General features: G+C 39.9%; 1 protein-coding gene across 3 annotated transcripts in view; it reads right to left on the reverse strand.

The window, feature by feature from the left end:
* The window catches only part of MMD (monocyte to macrophage differentiation associated), a 63,847-nt gene that overhangs the window by 32,496 nt on the left and 15,305 nt on the right, over positions 1-16,046 (reverse strand). Inside the window, exons 4-7 of one of the 3 annotated variants that reach the window (XM_059378890.1) lie at positions 15,763-15,837; positions 13,735-13,836; positions 11,774-11,843; positions 2,209-2,968 (exon numbers count right to left, since the gene is read on the reverse strand). In XM_059378890.1, coding sequence (XP_059234873.1) covers positions 2,783-2,968; positions 11,774-11,843; positions 13,735-13,836; positions 15,763-15,837 — 433 coding nt within the window. In that variant the 3' untranslated portion in view covers positions 2,209-2,782. Of the gene's footprint in view, positions 1-2,208; positions 2,969-4,217; positions 6,131-11,773; positions 11,844-13,734; positions 13,837-15,762; positions 15,838-16,046 lie in introns of those variants that run through there. The other 2 variants (XM_059378889.1, XM_059378888.1) reach the window with 2 other exon arrangements.

Raw genomic sequence — 16,046 nt, forward strand, 5'->3', positions numbered from 1 at the left:
TGGTGACCAAACTGCCATCCACAAAGTGTGGGTCCGATTAACTAGCGGCCCGTGGTCTAAGTGGAGTATGCACATTCCCATCTGGGTACAAAAGGACAACTGCCCGGCTCCTTCCCTTTCCACTATTTTCCATGTAGTATTCAGCCTCTGTCTCAAGAAATTTAGTGAATATTTAAAGAACATTTGCTACAAAAGGCACAAAATCATTAGAAAGCCTGGGGTGACCACATGGCCTAGTAATAGTCTGGGCCGGAGGTTGATCCGGGACCATTTTTAAGGGTTTAAAGATGCACACAATTTTTTGAATGCCGCTAAAATGTTCCTTCAGGTTGTTTTTGCATGAAAAATCTTTGCAGGTGGGCTATAACCATAATTTTAAAAGCTTGGCCATATGGGAAGGAAGCTAACATTTATCTGGTGCCAATCATATGCCAGAAGGCATAAACTAGACACTTGTGGTTTATTATTCAATCCTTATGACTGCAGTATGAGGGAAGTGCTATACCCCTTTTGCAGACAGGAACTGAGGCTCAGAGGTAATCCGTAACTTGCCTAAACTCACCCAATCTGTCACAGGCTGGCTGATGATTCCACGCCAACTCAACACACAGCTCACACATGGGGTTCAGAAAACACTCGTGATTTTAAGAGAACCAAATCCTCTTGATCAATACACTTTTCCTGACTTTTTCAGTAACGGGCACATCTGATTGGGCGTACTGAGTTTGGCCTGGCACAGAATGGTAAGAAGACCTGTGACCGCTCCAAGGAGATGAGGTAAGCCTCCAAAGCCTATTTTTCCAGGGCCTCCATAAGCCTAGCCAGTCTGTGTCGGCTGAAACCATCTGACTGCCGTGAAAGTCTGAGTGATAATGAGCTGTGTAGGAGAAGGAGAGTGTTCTGTTGTGTTGAACAGGGCCTTGTTGAGAAGAGCTTAGCTCCCCTTGCGAAGTGGCTAGAGTGCACAGTGGCACTGTTTCTTGGAAAAAATAACATCACCAATACATCACAGGGATGTAGGTGGGAATGGCACTGGACGCAAGAACATGTTGGCACTCTCCGTTTAAAATAGCAAAAACAGCAGAAAGACATGAACACAGTCATTCTAACCTTGTTAAACTAAAAACATTCCTTGGGCCCTCTTGGGAAACTTTGTTTGACAACGAGGGAGCGGAACCAGCTTCTGTGTGGTCAGTTTCCTTTGGAGACACTCCTATTCTACTCTTCCTCTAAATGACATAATTTAAAGACACCCAGTAAAAATGTGGAGGTTTGGAGTAAGTTTTATTTTTAAGAGGTCTTCCTTTGGGTAGACCCATCAGCAAACCTTTAATCAGGAACTGCACTCGTGAGAATGAAAATGGACTCCAGGCTTCCTGGATTCCATCCAGTTCTGCCACTTAGCTTGGATGAGGAAACTCATTCGTCTGTGTTTGTTTCCTCATCTGTAAAATGGGGATAATAAAATTGTCTACCCGTTAAGAATTTTTTTAACGGTTCAGTGAGATAATCCGTGCAAACTAGCACAGTTCCCAATACATGGGAAGCCCTTAGTTGTTTATTATAATTACCTTTAGGTCCCAATCATAAATTTGGACAAAGCTATGCACTGGTGTCACCGCAGTAGTTTATAATAAAAACTGGAAACAATCTAAAAATCCAAAATTAAGTGAATGATTAAGCAAAATAGGCTGCATATCTCCAGTCCAGAAAAAAAAGGTGGAGCCACTGAACATTCTGGCTACAGAAACTGTATAATATGTTGTAAATGTTTATGAAATAAGTGTGAGGGGAAGCAGAACACAAAAATCACGTATGTGGCTTATTTATAAGAAATACATGAAAATGCATTAGGATGAATGAACTGGGTGATTTACAGTTTTTCTGTGCTCGGGCGCCTGAGTGGCTCAGTGGGTTGAGCCTCTGCTTTCAGCTCAGGTCTTAATCCCAGGGTCCTAGGATTGAGCCTGGGGCTCTCTGCTTGGCAGGGGGCCTGCTTTCCGCCTCTCTGCCTTCCTCTGCTTACTTGTGCTCTGTCAAATAAATAAAATCTTTTCAAAAAAACATTTTTTCTGTGCTCTATTTTCCCAAGTATTATATATATTTTCAAAGTAAAACTATACAAAATATTTAAATGTTGTATTAAAGTTGCTGCTTTTTGAGTGTAATCCATACTAAGGCTCAGGGGTTGCAGAACTGAGTGTTATTTTTATTTTATTAATATGTTCAGAAAAAGAGGACCCAAGGGAAGTAGGGTAGGTAAAGTAATTTTCCAGGCTTATAAATCTTCCACAGTTCCTTCTCTGGAAGCTTCAATAAACAAGGCTGGCTTTTTTCCTCATTTAGGATACACTATCTAATATTTCCATGACAATTACTTATCAGCTTGCCTGTGGTTGCTATGAACTGCTAGCTGACCCTTGGTCAGGGAAGCCAGTAAGGCCAAGGAAGCTGGAAGTAGGCTCCTGGCAGGCAGGTAGAGCCTGCTACAGTGCTCATGATAGAGGAGAGGTGCTCGGTCCAAACCACTTCGTTGTCAGTCTGTCTCCTCCAACCCACCCTCTCTCTCTCCTTTGGCTCAAGGCTCTCTTCCGGTGAGCCCAGTGCTGTGCCACAAGCTGAGGACAGAGGTAAAGATTCAGCTCTTGCTTTGAAAGAGGTCAGCCCTGGGAGCAGAGAAGCAAACTCAATCCCCAGGCAACGTGACCGGCCACATTAGCAGTGCTGGAGTCAAAGGGGAGGGCATCTGATGGAGGTTGGGAATGAGGCAATGTTTGCCACATTAGGAGAAAGGCTGGCGAAGGGCATCCAGGCTGAGGAACAGCAGCTGCTGTGCACTGGGAGGGCACAGTGTTGGGCGGAGGCTGTGAAACTCACTGTGGGGCTGTGTCTTGTGTGGCCTGGAGGGACGGTGAGTAGTCAGCACAGGAAGACACCAGGTGGCTGGCCTGAGTCGTGGAGGCTGAGTCTGTGGACGTTTGAAAGCAGAGAAGAGCCATCCGTCAACTATTCGGGGATGAAAATGCTGGTTGTAGTGCGGCGACTGTGCTTGTTCGAGGGGTATACCCAGTGGTGGGATATGGCGGAGGTGGCTTTAGCAGCCTGAGGGCTGTTCACCAGGGCTTTGTAGGGCCTTGTGGGGGGAAGGGGTAGGGGGAGCAAGCAGGTCAAGGTCTTGTGACTGAGGCAGAGGCGACAGCTCTGGCCAACTGCTTGGATTTGAGTGTGACACAAATCAAGGATCGGTGGGAGGCTCTGGCCATGGCCTGAACTAAGAGAGGGAACTTGAGAAAAATAGGCTTGGTGGTGGGGAAAGAAGGAAAGACAGTGAACTCCATTCCGTCTGGGACAGGTGGGGCGAAATGTGCTGAGGGGCATCTGGGCAGTTGATGAGAGGTCTGGTCTTTAGAAAACAGTTTTAGGAGGGGAAAAAAAAAGGAAATAGTTTTAGGCTGAAGTTATTGATCAGGAAGGTGAGAGCACAGGGCAGATGCTCTAGAAATAGGGGAGGTTACCCTGGTGGACCAGAGGACAGAATTATAGGGAATAATAATGCTTTAAGACACTCCATCTTCAAAACTGGGTTTGATGGAGGGTTGTCTGAGGGTTTACCGAGGCTCTAAACTGACGTCCATGCTGAATGAATTTTCAGTTCAAGTTGGATTGGTTTGTTATTGCTGACTTTGAAAATACAGTGGTGTATATGGTGACTTGCATTCCTGTCCCCGCTCCCTGACCCTGGAGGAAGGCAGACCTCTCTGAATCTGCTTCCTGCACTGTAGAAGAGGGGAGGAGGACATCAAGCATTCACCTTGTTTGCCATATGACGTGTGTCTGGTTGCCAATATAAAACTGTATAACCTCAGCCCTGCAGTCTACTCTGTAAACTAAAGCAAAAGGCTTCTCTTGGTAATGATACATCATTTAGGTTATAATCTTTAGGCCCCAACTAACATATTTTAAACCGAAAAAAAGCTGATTTTAATGTCTGAGCTGGCTCTGGCATTTCAATTATTAAAATATGGACTAGAAAAATAAAATAAAATAAAATATGGACTAGAAAGTTCTAGATGACAGGGCACATTTGTTTTTCTATCCTGATTTCTCAAAAAAAAAGAAAAAAGGCTAGTATACAAATTACAATGCTGGATGAGCTCAAGCTCTCAAAACTGCATTCTCATCTTCACAGTCATCTAATTTAGAGACAGTGGAACAAATCCAAGTAACAATTTTATTCTAGTCTACAGCACAATTTTTTACATACATTTTGGTGGTTTCGACAGTGTTACTTTTGAGCAGACTTTAAATGAATCCACAAAAGTTAATATATTAAAAACAGAATATACACAAAATAACAGGCATCAGGATGTTCAGAATCATGCAGATATAGGGGTGGTCTGGTTGGTGTTATCACTGGGCACCTTGCCTATTTAAGAATTTACCAGCAAATACCATTTCTTCTGTTCTTTATTCCCATGTAATTCACCCAAATCAGAGAGTTCTAAATATGCACACCCAAAATAAACCCTCTTTTCAAGCCACATCAGTACAAAATTTCAATGAATAAGCCTAAATGTGTCGTCAAGCCAATTCTTTCACTGATCAAACCCAAATCTAGCAAACAGTCGGTATCCGCACGGATCGAAAGGCAAGGTTATTTCATTTATTAAAACACCAACAGGAGAGTAATAAACAATGCAGCTCATGTTAATCTTAATATAAGACACTGAAGGCAAACCAAAAAATAATATATTAAATACCACTCCACTGAGCCAGGATAAAACCCATGAACTACAGATGCATGAGTTTCTATCTGTCAAACAATGCTTTAAATATTCTTCTATGGAAAAGAAAAAACTATTATCAGGAGATACAGGGGTAAGATAAGAATGTGAATTTGTGCATCTAATTCCACAATTGAAAACAAGCATCAAACGGATAATATTAAGCTAAGTGACAATGATTTAACCGACGGGCACCAAACAGGCAATACCACTACTCAGTGTAATTCACAACACTCTCCAGGAGTCTTCAGTGGATGATCACTCCAGTAATACCATCAGAATACAGATGTGAATACTCATCCACTGCTGAAAGAGATCCTGAAGAAAACATGGCAAAGGCATAGAGAAAAAGTTGAATCTTTTGAAAAAGTTAATGATATCAAAATACTTTTCCATCAGTGGTAAACCAAACTAGGTCAAGTATATGGCCCAAAGCAGCATGGAATTCAGAGTCAGAGGTTGGCAGAAAAGTTTGGAAAACTGCAATTTTTAAAAATTGGCAATTTCTCTATGCTTAATAAAACTATCAGAAGAGGTATTATGTTTGTTCGTTTGTGGAATGTTGACAGCTTGCTGCAAAAATTCATGTGAATGAGGAACCGCAGAGATGCGCTTCAATGAAATAGTCTTTAAAAATTTACAAAAAATGAAATTTTCTATTAAAAAATAACCATGTTATGCCAAGATGAAACATGGTAAAAGTAGTGTAAGTTCTGTCCATGATTCTTCACACAGCTAATGGGAAAGTGATAGAAACAATTTTCTTTTATAAAGGAAGCTTTGTCGTAGCACTGACTTTTATAGCCTGACCTAGTAATTTAGAAAAATCATGTAGTAAAGTCTGTAAAATTAAAATACAAAATTCTGTTTGTAAACATCGGTTGGCCAAGTCTATCCAGAGTCCTTCATGATAGTGGAATGGAATGAATAATTAATTCACTACCTTATTTATCTGCTGTGAGGGGGAATATTCCAGAACACAGCTTTTATACTTTCACAGTAATTATATTCAAAAGATATAAAGAAAGTCAGTGCTGTTGTCTTCTTCTTTTTTTTTTTTTCCTCTGTGCAACTTTCAGCTCTTACCCCACTCCCTAAGTGCCATAATTGAAATAATACTGGTTTCGAGACCTAGTACAGACTGGTCATAAATGTCGCATGAAGTCTGTTGGACTTCGATAAAGGTATTTCCAAATGGCATAGTAATGCACTGCAGCTGCCGTGGCCACAAACAGGTGCCAGATGGCATGGGCAAATGGAATGATGCCATCACTCTTGAAGAACACAACTCCCAGGCAATAAATTAAGCCCCCACAGGCAAGTTCATGAAGTCCATCAGTGTTATTCTGTCAACAGAGGAAAAAAAGAGGTTTTGATGTTACTCTCGAGGTGACAAACTAAAGAGATCATTGCAATTCCCCCGAAACCTGCTGATCTTCTAGACAATGAGCCGCACAGACAGCATCCTGATCGCTAAACATGAACTAAAAAGTCCCTCATCCGTCAACCTGGATTACCCTTAGGGGTTGGCCGTCTTGAGCGGGGTGAGCAGTTGGGCTACAGGCCCCACAGTAGAAGCAGCACACTCTGCTCATCTACCTACGCCATGCTGAAGCTGCCTGCGGTCACATTCAGACACAGGAGTTCAGTTTAAGAAAGCACATCTTTGGTTTTCGTCTTCTCCTTTAAGAGCTTTCTTCCCTTCTGAGTCGCGCCCACACCACCACATTTCTAATTGACATCTTCAACAGGGTTTTCTGACCGGGTTTTCACTTCCCTTCTCCTCCTCAGACTCTGTACTACACTGATTGCTTTTCTGAGACTTCCCCTGCTTGTGTGAGCTTAGAGCTCCCTTATGGCTGACAGGGACAAATCACAGCTCCAAGTGACCTCGGAGAGCAGACAGCACGCAAGGATAACATACTTCTTGACCTTCTAGATGTTGCTAGGCCTTTTTGTCTGTGAGCCTAGGCGTTTCTTAGCTCAGGAGGAAGTTCACAGTCACATGTGCTTTAACACAAAAAAGAGAATTTTTAGGCTGTTTTTGGTTTTCCAAGACCCAGGCCCAGATTCAAAATTAAACTGGGATGTATGAATGAGGGGAAAGGAACAGAGAGGCAGGGCTTAGGAGGCTGATGAACAATTCAGTCCCCTGGATTCCTGAGGACTAGGAATAGAAAGGTCTCAGGTTCTGCAGGGTGGTGAAAAGCTAAGCCAGACTGTGGCAAGCCCTGGAAGGGGATGGGTGTGTGGGTGTCCCAGAGGCCTGGGCACCAGCAACTGCAAGCTCGTGAGCCCTGGAGCCTTAGACTTTGGCCAGGTCCAGCAGGGAGCATGGGAAAGCCCTTATGCAGCCACCAACTCGAATGGGCCCCCATGCACCTAGACAGTGGCAGCAGTGGACAACCACGAGCTAAGAACCAGGCATGAGGATGTAGAGCCACAGGTAGGGATCAGTCCTTTCTTCAAAGTTCACGTAAGCCCCCACTGTTTTGGTAAGCTCAAAAGATGGGGAAGGAGCCAACCCAAATCAACTGATAAGAGGTTTCTCCTTAATTTTTATAAGATGTAAAGTTAGCCAGATTGATTTTGGTCAAAAACAAAAAACCCACAAATACTACACATTTATTATTTCTTAAAGGTTACAAAGCAACTGATATCTATTAATTAAAATTTTTCTAGTTCTTCATCAGATTCTCAAAGGGGCATATAATTCCCAAACAGTAAAAAGTCACTCATCTAACATAACAAAACCTCCTTATTTTAGAGATGAAGACAGTGGAACCAGAGGAATGAAGTAACCTGAACAAAGCCATAGAGCTGGTTACTGCCCAAAAGATAACACTTTTTTTTCTTTCCACTAAAATAGTAAGCAAGAGACCAATGCATGTATAGAGGTTGGTTCTGACAAACATTCTGTTAACAGTTCCTTATGACACCATATTTAACTTGTCAACTTTCACAGAACCAGAACATAATTAATCCTAGAACAAAACCTGTTTTCTTCATTACCTGTGTCATTACACTGTTACTCTACCCCAATAACTGTCCGAAGTGTACCCATATATTTATTCATTTAATCTTCACAACCCTAAATTAGGCTCTGTTAGTATCCTAACTTTACAGATGAAAAAACTTAAGCAGAGAAGATCACATGATTTGCTCAAGGCCACATAGTGTTTAGTGTCAGAATCAGGATTTGAACCAAGGTGGTCTGGTTCCTGAACTTATATTCTCTTTCTGGGGGGTGGGGTGGAAGAAATGGGTCATTTTTTAAATTGATGATTAATTTACAGAGTGTAATGCATAAATATTAAGTGAATATCATGGACCTTGATAAATGCATACACCTATTTAACCCATACCCGTACCAAGAGAGACAATTACCCCAATACCCCCTCCCAGTTCTGTGCAGTCTCTTCCACCAAGGCAACCATTGTTCTTATTGCTACAATTACCACAGACTAAGTCTGTTTTAGAATGTCACATAAATGAAATCATACTGTAACACCTACTTTTGTGTCTGGCTTCTTTTTTTGCTCAATATAATATTTCTGAGATTCCTACATGTCTTATCTATGTCAATCATTCCTTTTTATTACTTAGCATTCCCTCGATTTATTTGAAATTTGTTCATCGGTTCTTTCCATCTGGGGCTTATGGAGGTCTTTTTGTAGACAGAGGTTTTCATTTCTGTTGGGTAGTACCTGTTGAGTCATAAATTTATGTTTAACTTTATAATGACTAAACAGTTTTCCAAAATAGTTATACCATATTATACTACCCCCAACAATGAGTTGGGGTTCCTGTTATCTCACATCTTTGACAGATTTGGTGCTGTCTTTTTAATTTTAATAATTCTCCAGGGTGTATTCTGGTAGCACATTGAGGTTTTAATTTTCATTTCTTGATGACTAATGACGTTGTACCTTTCTTTGTGCCTTTCTTTGTGAAGTGTCTGTTCAAGTGTTTTACCCATTTTTATAGGATTGGCTCTTTATTATTCTTTTGGAGTATCTTATATATTCCACATACATGTCCTTTGTCAGATACATATAGAAAAAATATTTTCTCCCAGTTTCTAGCGTGTCTGTGCATTTTCAAGTTCATTGATCTTTTTTTCTACAGGATCCAGTTGTTATTAACCTCTCCAAAAAGTTTTTTTCTTAATATATATAATGTTTTCAAATCTAGAATTTCCACTCAGTTCTTTTTTTGTAGTTCCATTTCTTTTCTGAGATTCTTCATTTGTTCACTCATTATGTTTAAAAAGCCTCACATGCTAATTTCAACATCTCTGTCATCTTTGGATCTCTTTTTACTGATTTGTTTTTCCTTAGGTGTGTGGTATCACATTTTCTTGCTTATCTAGTAATATTTGTTTGGATAAATGGATGCCAAGGTGTTAGAGTATAGATTTTGTTGTCTTCCTTTCAGTAATGTTGAGTTTTGTTCTGGTAGGCAGTTTATGTACAGAGGACCAATTTTAATCCTTTCCAAGTCTGTTTCTTGGCTTTGTTATGGCAGTTCCAGGGCAGTCCTCACTCTAGAGCTAGAGTAGTTCTCATAAGGTGTGGAGGTTGACTTGCTAGGTTCAGGTGAACACCAGAGTTGTTCAGCATGGTCTTTCCACTATGGCTGGCTGGCCTCTGATCTCTTCCAGCACCAGACACCTCCAGATTCTCTACTATCTCCTAGCTGTCCAAGAGCCACTCTCGGCCAGGGCATGCAGAGTCTTGCCCTGCACAGATTCAGTGTAATATTTAGGCAAGGATTCAGAGAAACCCCTTTGTAGACTTCTGGAGACACTTCTTTGTGAAGCTCCCCTTTCTCCAGAATCCCACCCCCAAACTGAAGCAGGCTCAGTAGCTAAAATACTGATTTCTGTTTCCTCCACCCTGTGTGCTGCTCTCTGGCTGGCTTACTTTTGTCACAGTTTGGAAAGTGTCCCCAGGGAGAAAATGGACAAATTTGAAGCTCATCTTTTGGTTTCTATTCCCTCAAGGAACAGTCTTATGTCTGTGGTCCAATGCGAAAAGACAGTTGTTTCAAATACCTTGCCAGTTATTCATCATTCTTTAGGGAGAAGAGTCTCTGATAGCCCAATATTCTGACCAGAATCAAAGCTCTGAGTGTCCAGTCATACTGTTTGTTAGTTCAGATGGCTTATGAGGTTCTTTTTGATCTGGTCTCTGTCTAGCTCTCCAGCTTTATTACAAGACTTATGCTATTTGCATAATTACCCACCTCGTGCATAGAGGCACACTCAAACAGGTACACACATTCGTGTTCCAAACAATGAACTATTTTCAGTTCTTCAAAGGTGCTAGTGCTTTCCCCCTCTCCAGGGCCTCTTTCATGCCATATTCTTTCCTATCCTACTTGCATCATCCTTATTATCCCTAGGCTCTTTCTTGTCTTTATGAATCAGTGTGAACATCATTTCCTTTGGTGCTTGGGCCATGTGTTCCCATAGCAGCCTACGCTATTCCCAAAGACATTATAAAACTTTATGGTAGTTTCTTATTTAAAATGAATTGTAGGTTCCTGCTCGGTAAAAGTTCTATGGCGGGGAGAGGGGGGAAATGTGAGGATTATCCTGTTTGACTATCATAAACGTTAGTCACCGACCATGTACAACTTGTGAAAATGCCAAGATTTAGGCTAGTAAAAATACTGGATAAACCTGCTCTTATGATACCCCAAGGGAATTTATTTGATGTTCTACTCTAATGATTAGTAACCTACACACACAAATCTTGCTTATGTTGCTTTGGGTGTCCTGAATTGCCCTCTAACTATATGGCCTTTAAGGCAAATTTTCTTGTTTCCATCACTCACCTCCTTCCTTTCACTATTCCCTGTTGCCTTTATCAACTAAACTATATTTATTTTTGGTGCTAGGTAATTATTAAAGCTACCATAAAGCTCTTACCTTAAAGAAACATATTTTGACACATTCTCATAAGACCTAGCCTCTGAAAAAAACAAACAAGCTTTAACTTCTAAACCTTTTACAGGTATTTTTGTGACCAGGGTAGGGACTATATACATTCTTAGCTCACAGGCACAGGGATGAAATTATAGATACAATTCTTCTGACCTTTGTAGACTGAGAAAAGAATTCAAACTAGACACATTATGAGTTCCTTAATTAACACAGTGGCTAATGCAAAAAAAAAAAAAAAATGCAGAGCCTAAGACACTGAAGCTAATGGCCCTACATAAGCTAATGGCACAAAGTAACCAGTTGGATGGGATCACAAGGCAATAATGATATGCTTTTCTTTCAGACTGACTGATAGATACACATAGATTTCTCAACAGCAATTCAATCTGAAAGGGAGTTCAAAACATACATACTGACTGCCTACTGTAGGTAATGTTACATCTCCACCCATGAAGTCCTCAAAAGAAATTTTCAAGCAAAGTTTAAAAAAAAAATAAAAGGCACTTCTCTGAGAAAAAGAAATAAGATATATATGACTTAAAAGCAAGTGAAAGAAAAGAGTGAAGACTTTTGGGAAAGACTAAATAAAACGTTGACACAACTGATCTCTTGTGGTCCTTCTAATTCTCAAGATTAAAGAAGTCAAGAATTCATAGTTGATTGTTTTTCATTATAAGACATCAAAAAATTTACCCTCCTTCATGGATTTACGGTTAAGACACTAAACAATTCAGGCAAAAATGCCTATCAGACGGTGACCTCATACCTCTTTGGGAGAAGGGTGGGGTGAACAGAATGGCTATCCAAAAGCAACACATACTATCAAACACACTTTAGTATAGAACTTCTCCAAATTACAACCAGGAGCTAGTATAGATTGCAGGCACTTTGTTATTCATATACTTTTTCTTTGGAGTTAATGGTGATGTCATAACTTCAGAAAGAAAAACTACATATCATATCTATGCACAAATGAAGAGTTCCCTCAATTTAAAAGGAAATAAGGTAAAATAGTTAAAATTATGAAGCCATTTCTTACCATTGATGTCACCACCAAAGCTGGAGAAAACCCCATTGTGAGATAGAAGAAGAGCTCAACCACCTTATACCTGCAGGACAGAAAGGCAGTTAATTGCATCTATCCCTACAGTACTTAGACTATTTCCATACCAGCTTGCCCCCCCCACCTTTTTTTTAAAAAGAAATGCAAACTCTCCAACTATTCCAATGAATATATATTCCCAGTAGGAGACCATTAGGCCTCTAATTAAAATACTGTAGTTGAGTCACAATTAACTAGCATTTCTTACAGAACTGAAATGGCATCAGATGCCACATGTGACTTGGAAAATGTTTGCTACCAAAAGTGTTACTACTGCATCCAATTCCCATGCATTTTTCCCCTTCCTGGTCCCAGAGTGTTTGTCCTTATCACCACTCCAATCCACAGCTACAAGAAACTGAAATTATGAAGATGGACAGGGATGCTGCATGGGGCCAGGTTCATCAGTAGCAAAGGGATGGTAGCCCGCAGGAATGAAGGGCATGTAGTTTTGTTTGTCTCTTTATTTTGCATCTGCACAAACTCCGACTTGTAAGGCTCATCGTTTTAGGCTACAAAATGTCTGAAAATGCTAAGAAATACACTATACTAAAATTCAGCTTACATTTCTGCCTAATCATAGGTTCTAAGTTCCTTGGAGGCGGGGGCCAAGTTTTATTTATGTTCAGATCTACAGAGCCTAGCATAGTACCTGGCATGAGTCAGGCACTCCCTAATATCTGTCCAACCCAAATGGCCAAGGGCCAATCACATCTCATTCTCTGTGTTTTCTACTCCAGAGTCCACTCTGAAGTAATCTCATCAGGGAACGGGGAAGAATAAGTTTGTGGGATTGGTGTAAAAGAAGCCCTTAAAAGGAGAAAAGATAGCTGTTTTACTTTACTTTCTGTTCTATCCAAGGGTACAAGTTAGGGGTTTGAGCCCAAGAAGCAAACTGTTCCCTCGGATTTATATATATACTATAAGACACCACTCAGAATAGCTAATTGTGGTCAAAATACATTGAAGTGAATTTCAAAGTCAGAAGTTACTGAAAACTGCCATTTTCCTCTGAAAAGAGGAAACAATTTAATACTTTGTGATAAACCCAAATTATGTTCAAATCTTAGAGCCATTCTGCCAATGACAGTAGAAAAACTAATAAACTGTACTCAAGGACAATGATTTCATGCTTGTGAGTTTTTCAAATTCAGGCATGTGAAATAATGAAAAGAGCCATGGTTTAAGAACTAGGACACTTGGGTCCTAATTCTAGATGAATCACTAATTTGCTGCACATCCTAAATGGTCTCATTTTTTTTTTTTTAAGCATGGAGCTGGAATAGATGACTTTGAAGGTCTCCTCTAGAGCCGTGATGCTAAATTTCAATAAGCTTTCCTTTTTATATTGCTTAATACTTATGACTATGAACTATAAATAATGGGTTAAAAAATGTGCCCCATGGTTAGGATATTATTAAGAGTTTGGACGCTCTTCCAAATATCCCCTTTCTCAGAGAATCCTAGTTTGGGACGTCTTCCGGTTTGCTACTTAAATAAATGTTGTTCTAGAACTATCATTGTCTTCAGTCCTCACTGAAAGCTTGAAAAGTAGTTTTTTTTCTCATGTGATAAGTATGAATCATGGAGGATAAGGCTAGTTTGCTGATAAGGGCCGTTGCCTGAGGATGTCAAGTAATATCCAACTGACTAAAATGGCAGTCCGTCTGTCCCTCAAATGCATCCTATCACACATGTGCCATTCAGCTCTTCCCACAGCAATCTGTCTACCAGTAATGAACGCCAAATGGTTTCAAAGACTTGTTAAAAGCAATATATATTCTATTTATGTATTTCTACTATTTTGAAGTGCAAGTGTAAAACAAATTGTGTTACAATGTCGATAAAATTTAGGTAGTCAATTTTAAAACTATCAAATGTAAATTATTTTTTCTTACTTTTCATGGTAGAGAAATACATAAATGGTTCCTCCAGCTGCCATGAGCCAGATAAACCAACGCATATGAGATGCCAGGGGTCCAAGTTCACGGAGATTTAACCTAAAAAATGTAAACATGACAACAAAGAACAGATGTGATAAATGAAGGGAATTCACAGGGCCTTTGTTTTCCTCTAGGCTTGAAAACTGGGGAAGCAAGTGCTAACATAAAACCAGGATAATGAGGCATTCAACATGCCATGGAGGTATTTAGGCAATTTGGGTAAAATTAATAATTCAAAGATAAAATTGTCAGTTGACCTTTAAGACTTAGAATTAGTTCCAACATCGTTTAAAAATAGAACAAGCTAAAAGGAGATATGCAGAAGTGAGTCCCACCACACCTGTGATGCCCGACTTTCCTTATTAGGCAGCTGCTGTCAAATCAGTTTAATTCTGATAATATATTTGGGAGCAGAGTGCTTACAAAGCTTAATGAAAACCCTGAACAGAATCCTCAACCAGGATCACATATCCACAGCAGATACCTAATACACAGACCAAGTATCTCCATTACCAGTATCTCTGCCAAGGGAGAACATGAGAAGAATTAGCTTAACATATGTTATGAAAGACATTTTGTCAGAATTTAACCGTGGGCTCTTGTAAAGCTTGAATTTTAAGATGCTGTGAATTCATCTGTACTCATTTCATACTAAGAATAGCTATGAGAGGGGTGCCCAGGTGGCTCAATGGGTTAAGCTTCTGCTTTTGGCCCAGGTCATGATCTCAGGGTCCCAGGATGGAGCCCTGCATCCGGCTCTCTGCTCAGCAGGGAGCCTGTTCCCCCCACCTCTCTGCCTGCCTCTCTGCCTACTTCTGACCTCTCTCTCTCTGTGTCAAATAAATAAATAAAATCTTAAAAAAAAAAAAGTTATCAGAAAACACCCAAATGTTATTCTGATTGACTATGACTATAAAATTATTATTTCTAAACAGAAAAGGTACCACCTACCTATTGAAAACTACATGTGAACAGGTTGTTTACCGTAGTATTTGATTCCTGAGCTTTTAAAAATTTTATTTCCTTATTTTAAGTCAGGGAATACTTTCCAAAAGCCTGTTAAGTGTTCTTTCTCCAATAGGATGCACTGCTGTAATTTAATGACAAGTATTTTTTACTCCGAAAGATAATTAGTTTTCTTTTTAATGATGGATGCTGTGTAAGTCAGAATGTAGAGGCCTGCTGTTTCTAGTGACTACTGCAGTTGATGGCACAAAATGAATTTCTGAGGGTTTATAACCGACCATGTCTTAATAGAGGGACTCTAACGTTCCTTTAATCGGAGGTTTCCAGGCAACAAAAGATTCTACATCATCTCTACCAAAAGGGCAAAAAGAGCAAAAATTGAACAGAATACTAAGTATTTTATTTTTTAGTATTTCAGTTTTATTTTTTTAAGTAATCTCTACAGCCAACATAGGGCTCAAATTCATGATCCCGAGATCAAGAGTTGCAGGCTCCACCCACTGAGCCAGAATACTAGGTGTTTTAAATAGCTAACTAATTAGTTTTCTTACTCATACAGCTACAGAAATGAGAAACACACTCCATATATAGTAGCTACTATGCTGTGAAGCGAACTGTAGATCAAAGTGAGCTTGTTTTCCTATACGTATTTATAGCATTTCCACTTGAATGAGTAGATGTCCAAGTATTGTGAGCAGCAGCCGTATACAGAAAGAACATGGAAGCCAAAGGTGACATATTTCAAAAGTGAGTGTGCTACCTACACACAAGTTCCTGGCACTTTGTCTTAAACAATCCAATACCAGATATATATTCTGAACAGCAGTGACATTCTTCCCTTAAAATCTGCAATCTGACCCAAGTCAAAAAACAAAAAAACATGTATTCACGTGTGTTGGAGGGACAGGGGTAAGGTATATGCATGGGGCAGGGACAGGAGGAAGGGAAGGAAAGAAAGACAGAAATTCTACTACTAGAATTTCTATTATCTTCAAAAATAGAAAGATAGTATCTTACCATGGAGCGTAAGAAGCAGCAATGAAGAAATAAATAACCATTCTATCACACATGTGAAAACAGTGCTCCACTGTCCTATTGGGAGGGAAAAACAAGTTAGGCAAAGTTTTCAGAAAACTTTCAGACTGGCAGCATAGTTTATCACTCCACCATGTTGTAATTTCCATTCCTATTCTAGTTTCTTGGGGAAGTTATAACTTGGCTTTCAAAGTCACACAGCTATTTTTTAAAATTTAAATTCCATTAGCCAACATAGAGTACATCATTAATGTTTGACATCATGT

This window comes from Mustela nigripes, chromosome 16 (assembly GCF_022355385.1).
Source record: "Mustela nigripes isolate SB6536 chromosome 16, MUSNIG.SB6536, whole genome shotgun sequence".
Taxonomy (NCBI): domain Eukaryota; kingdom Metazoa; phylum Chordata; class Mammalia; order Carnivora; family Mustelidae; genus Mustela; species Mustela nigripes.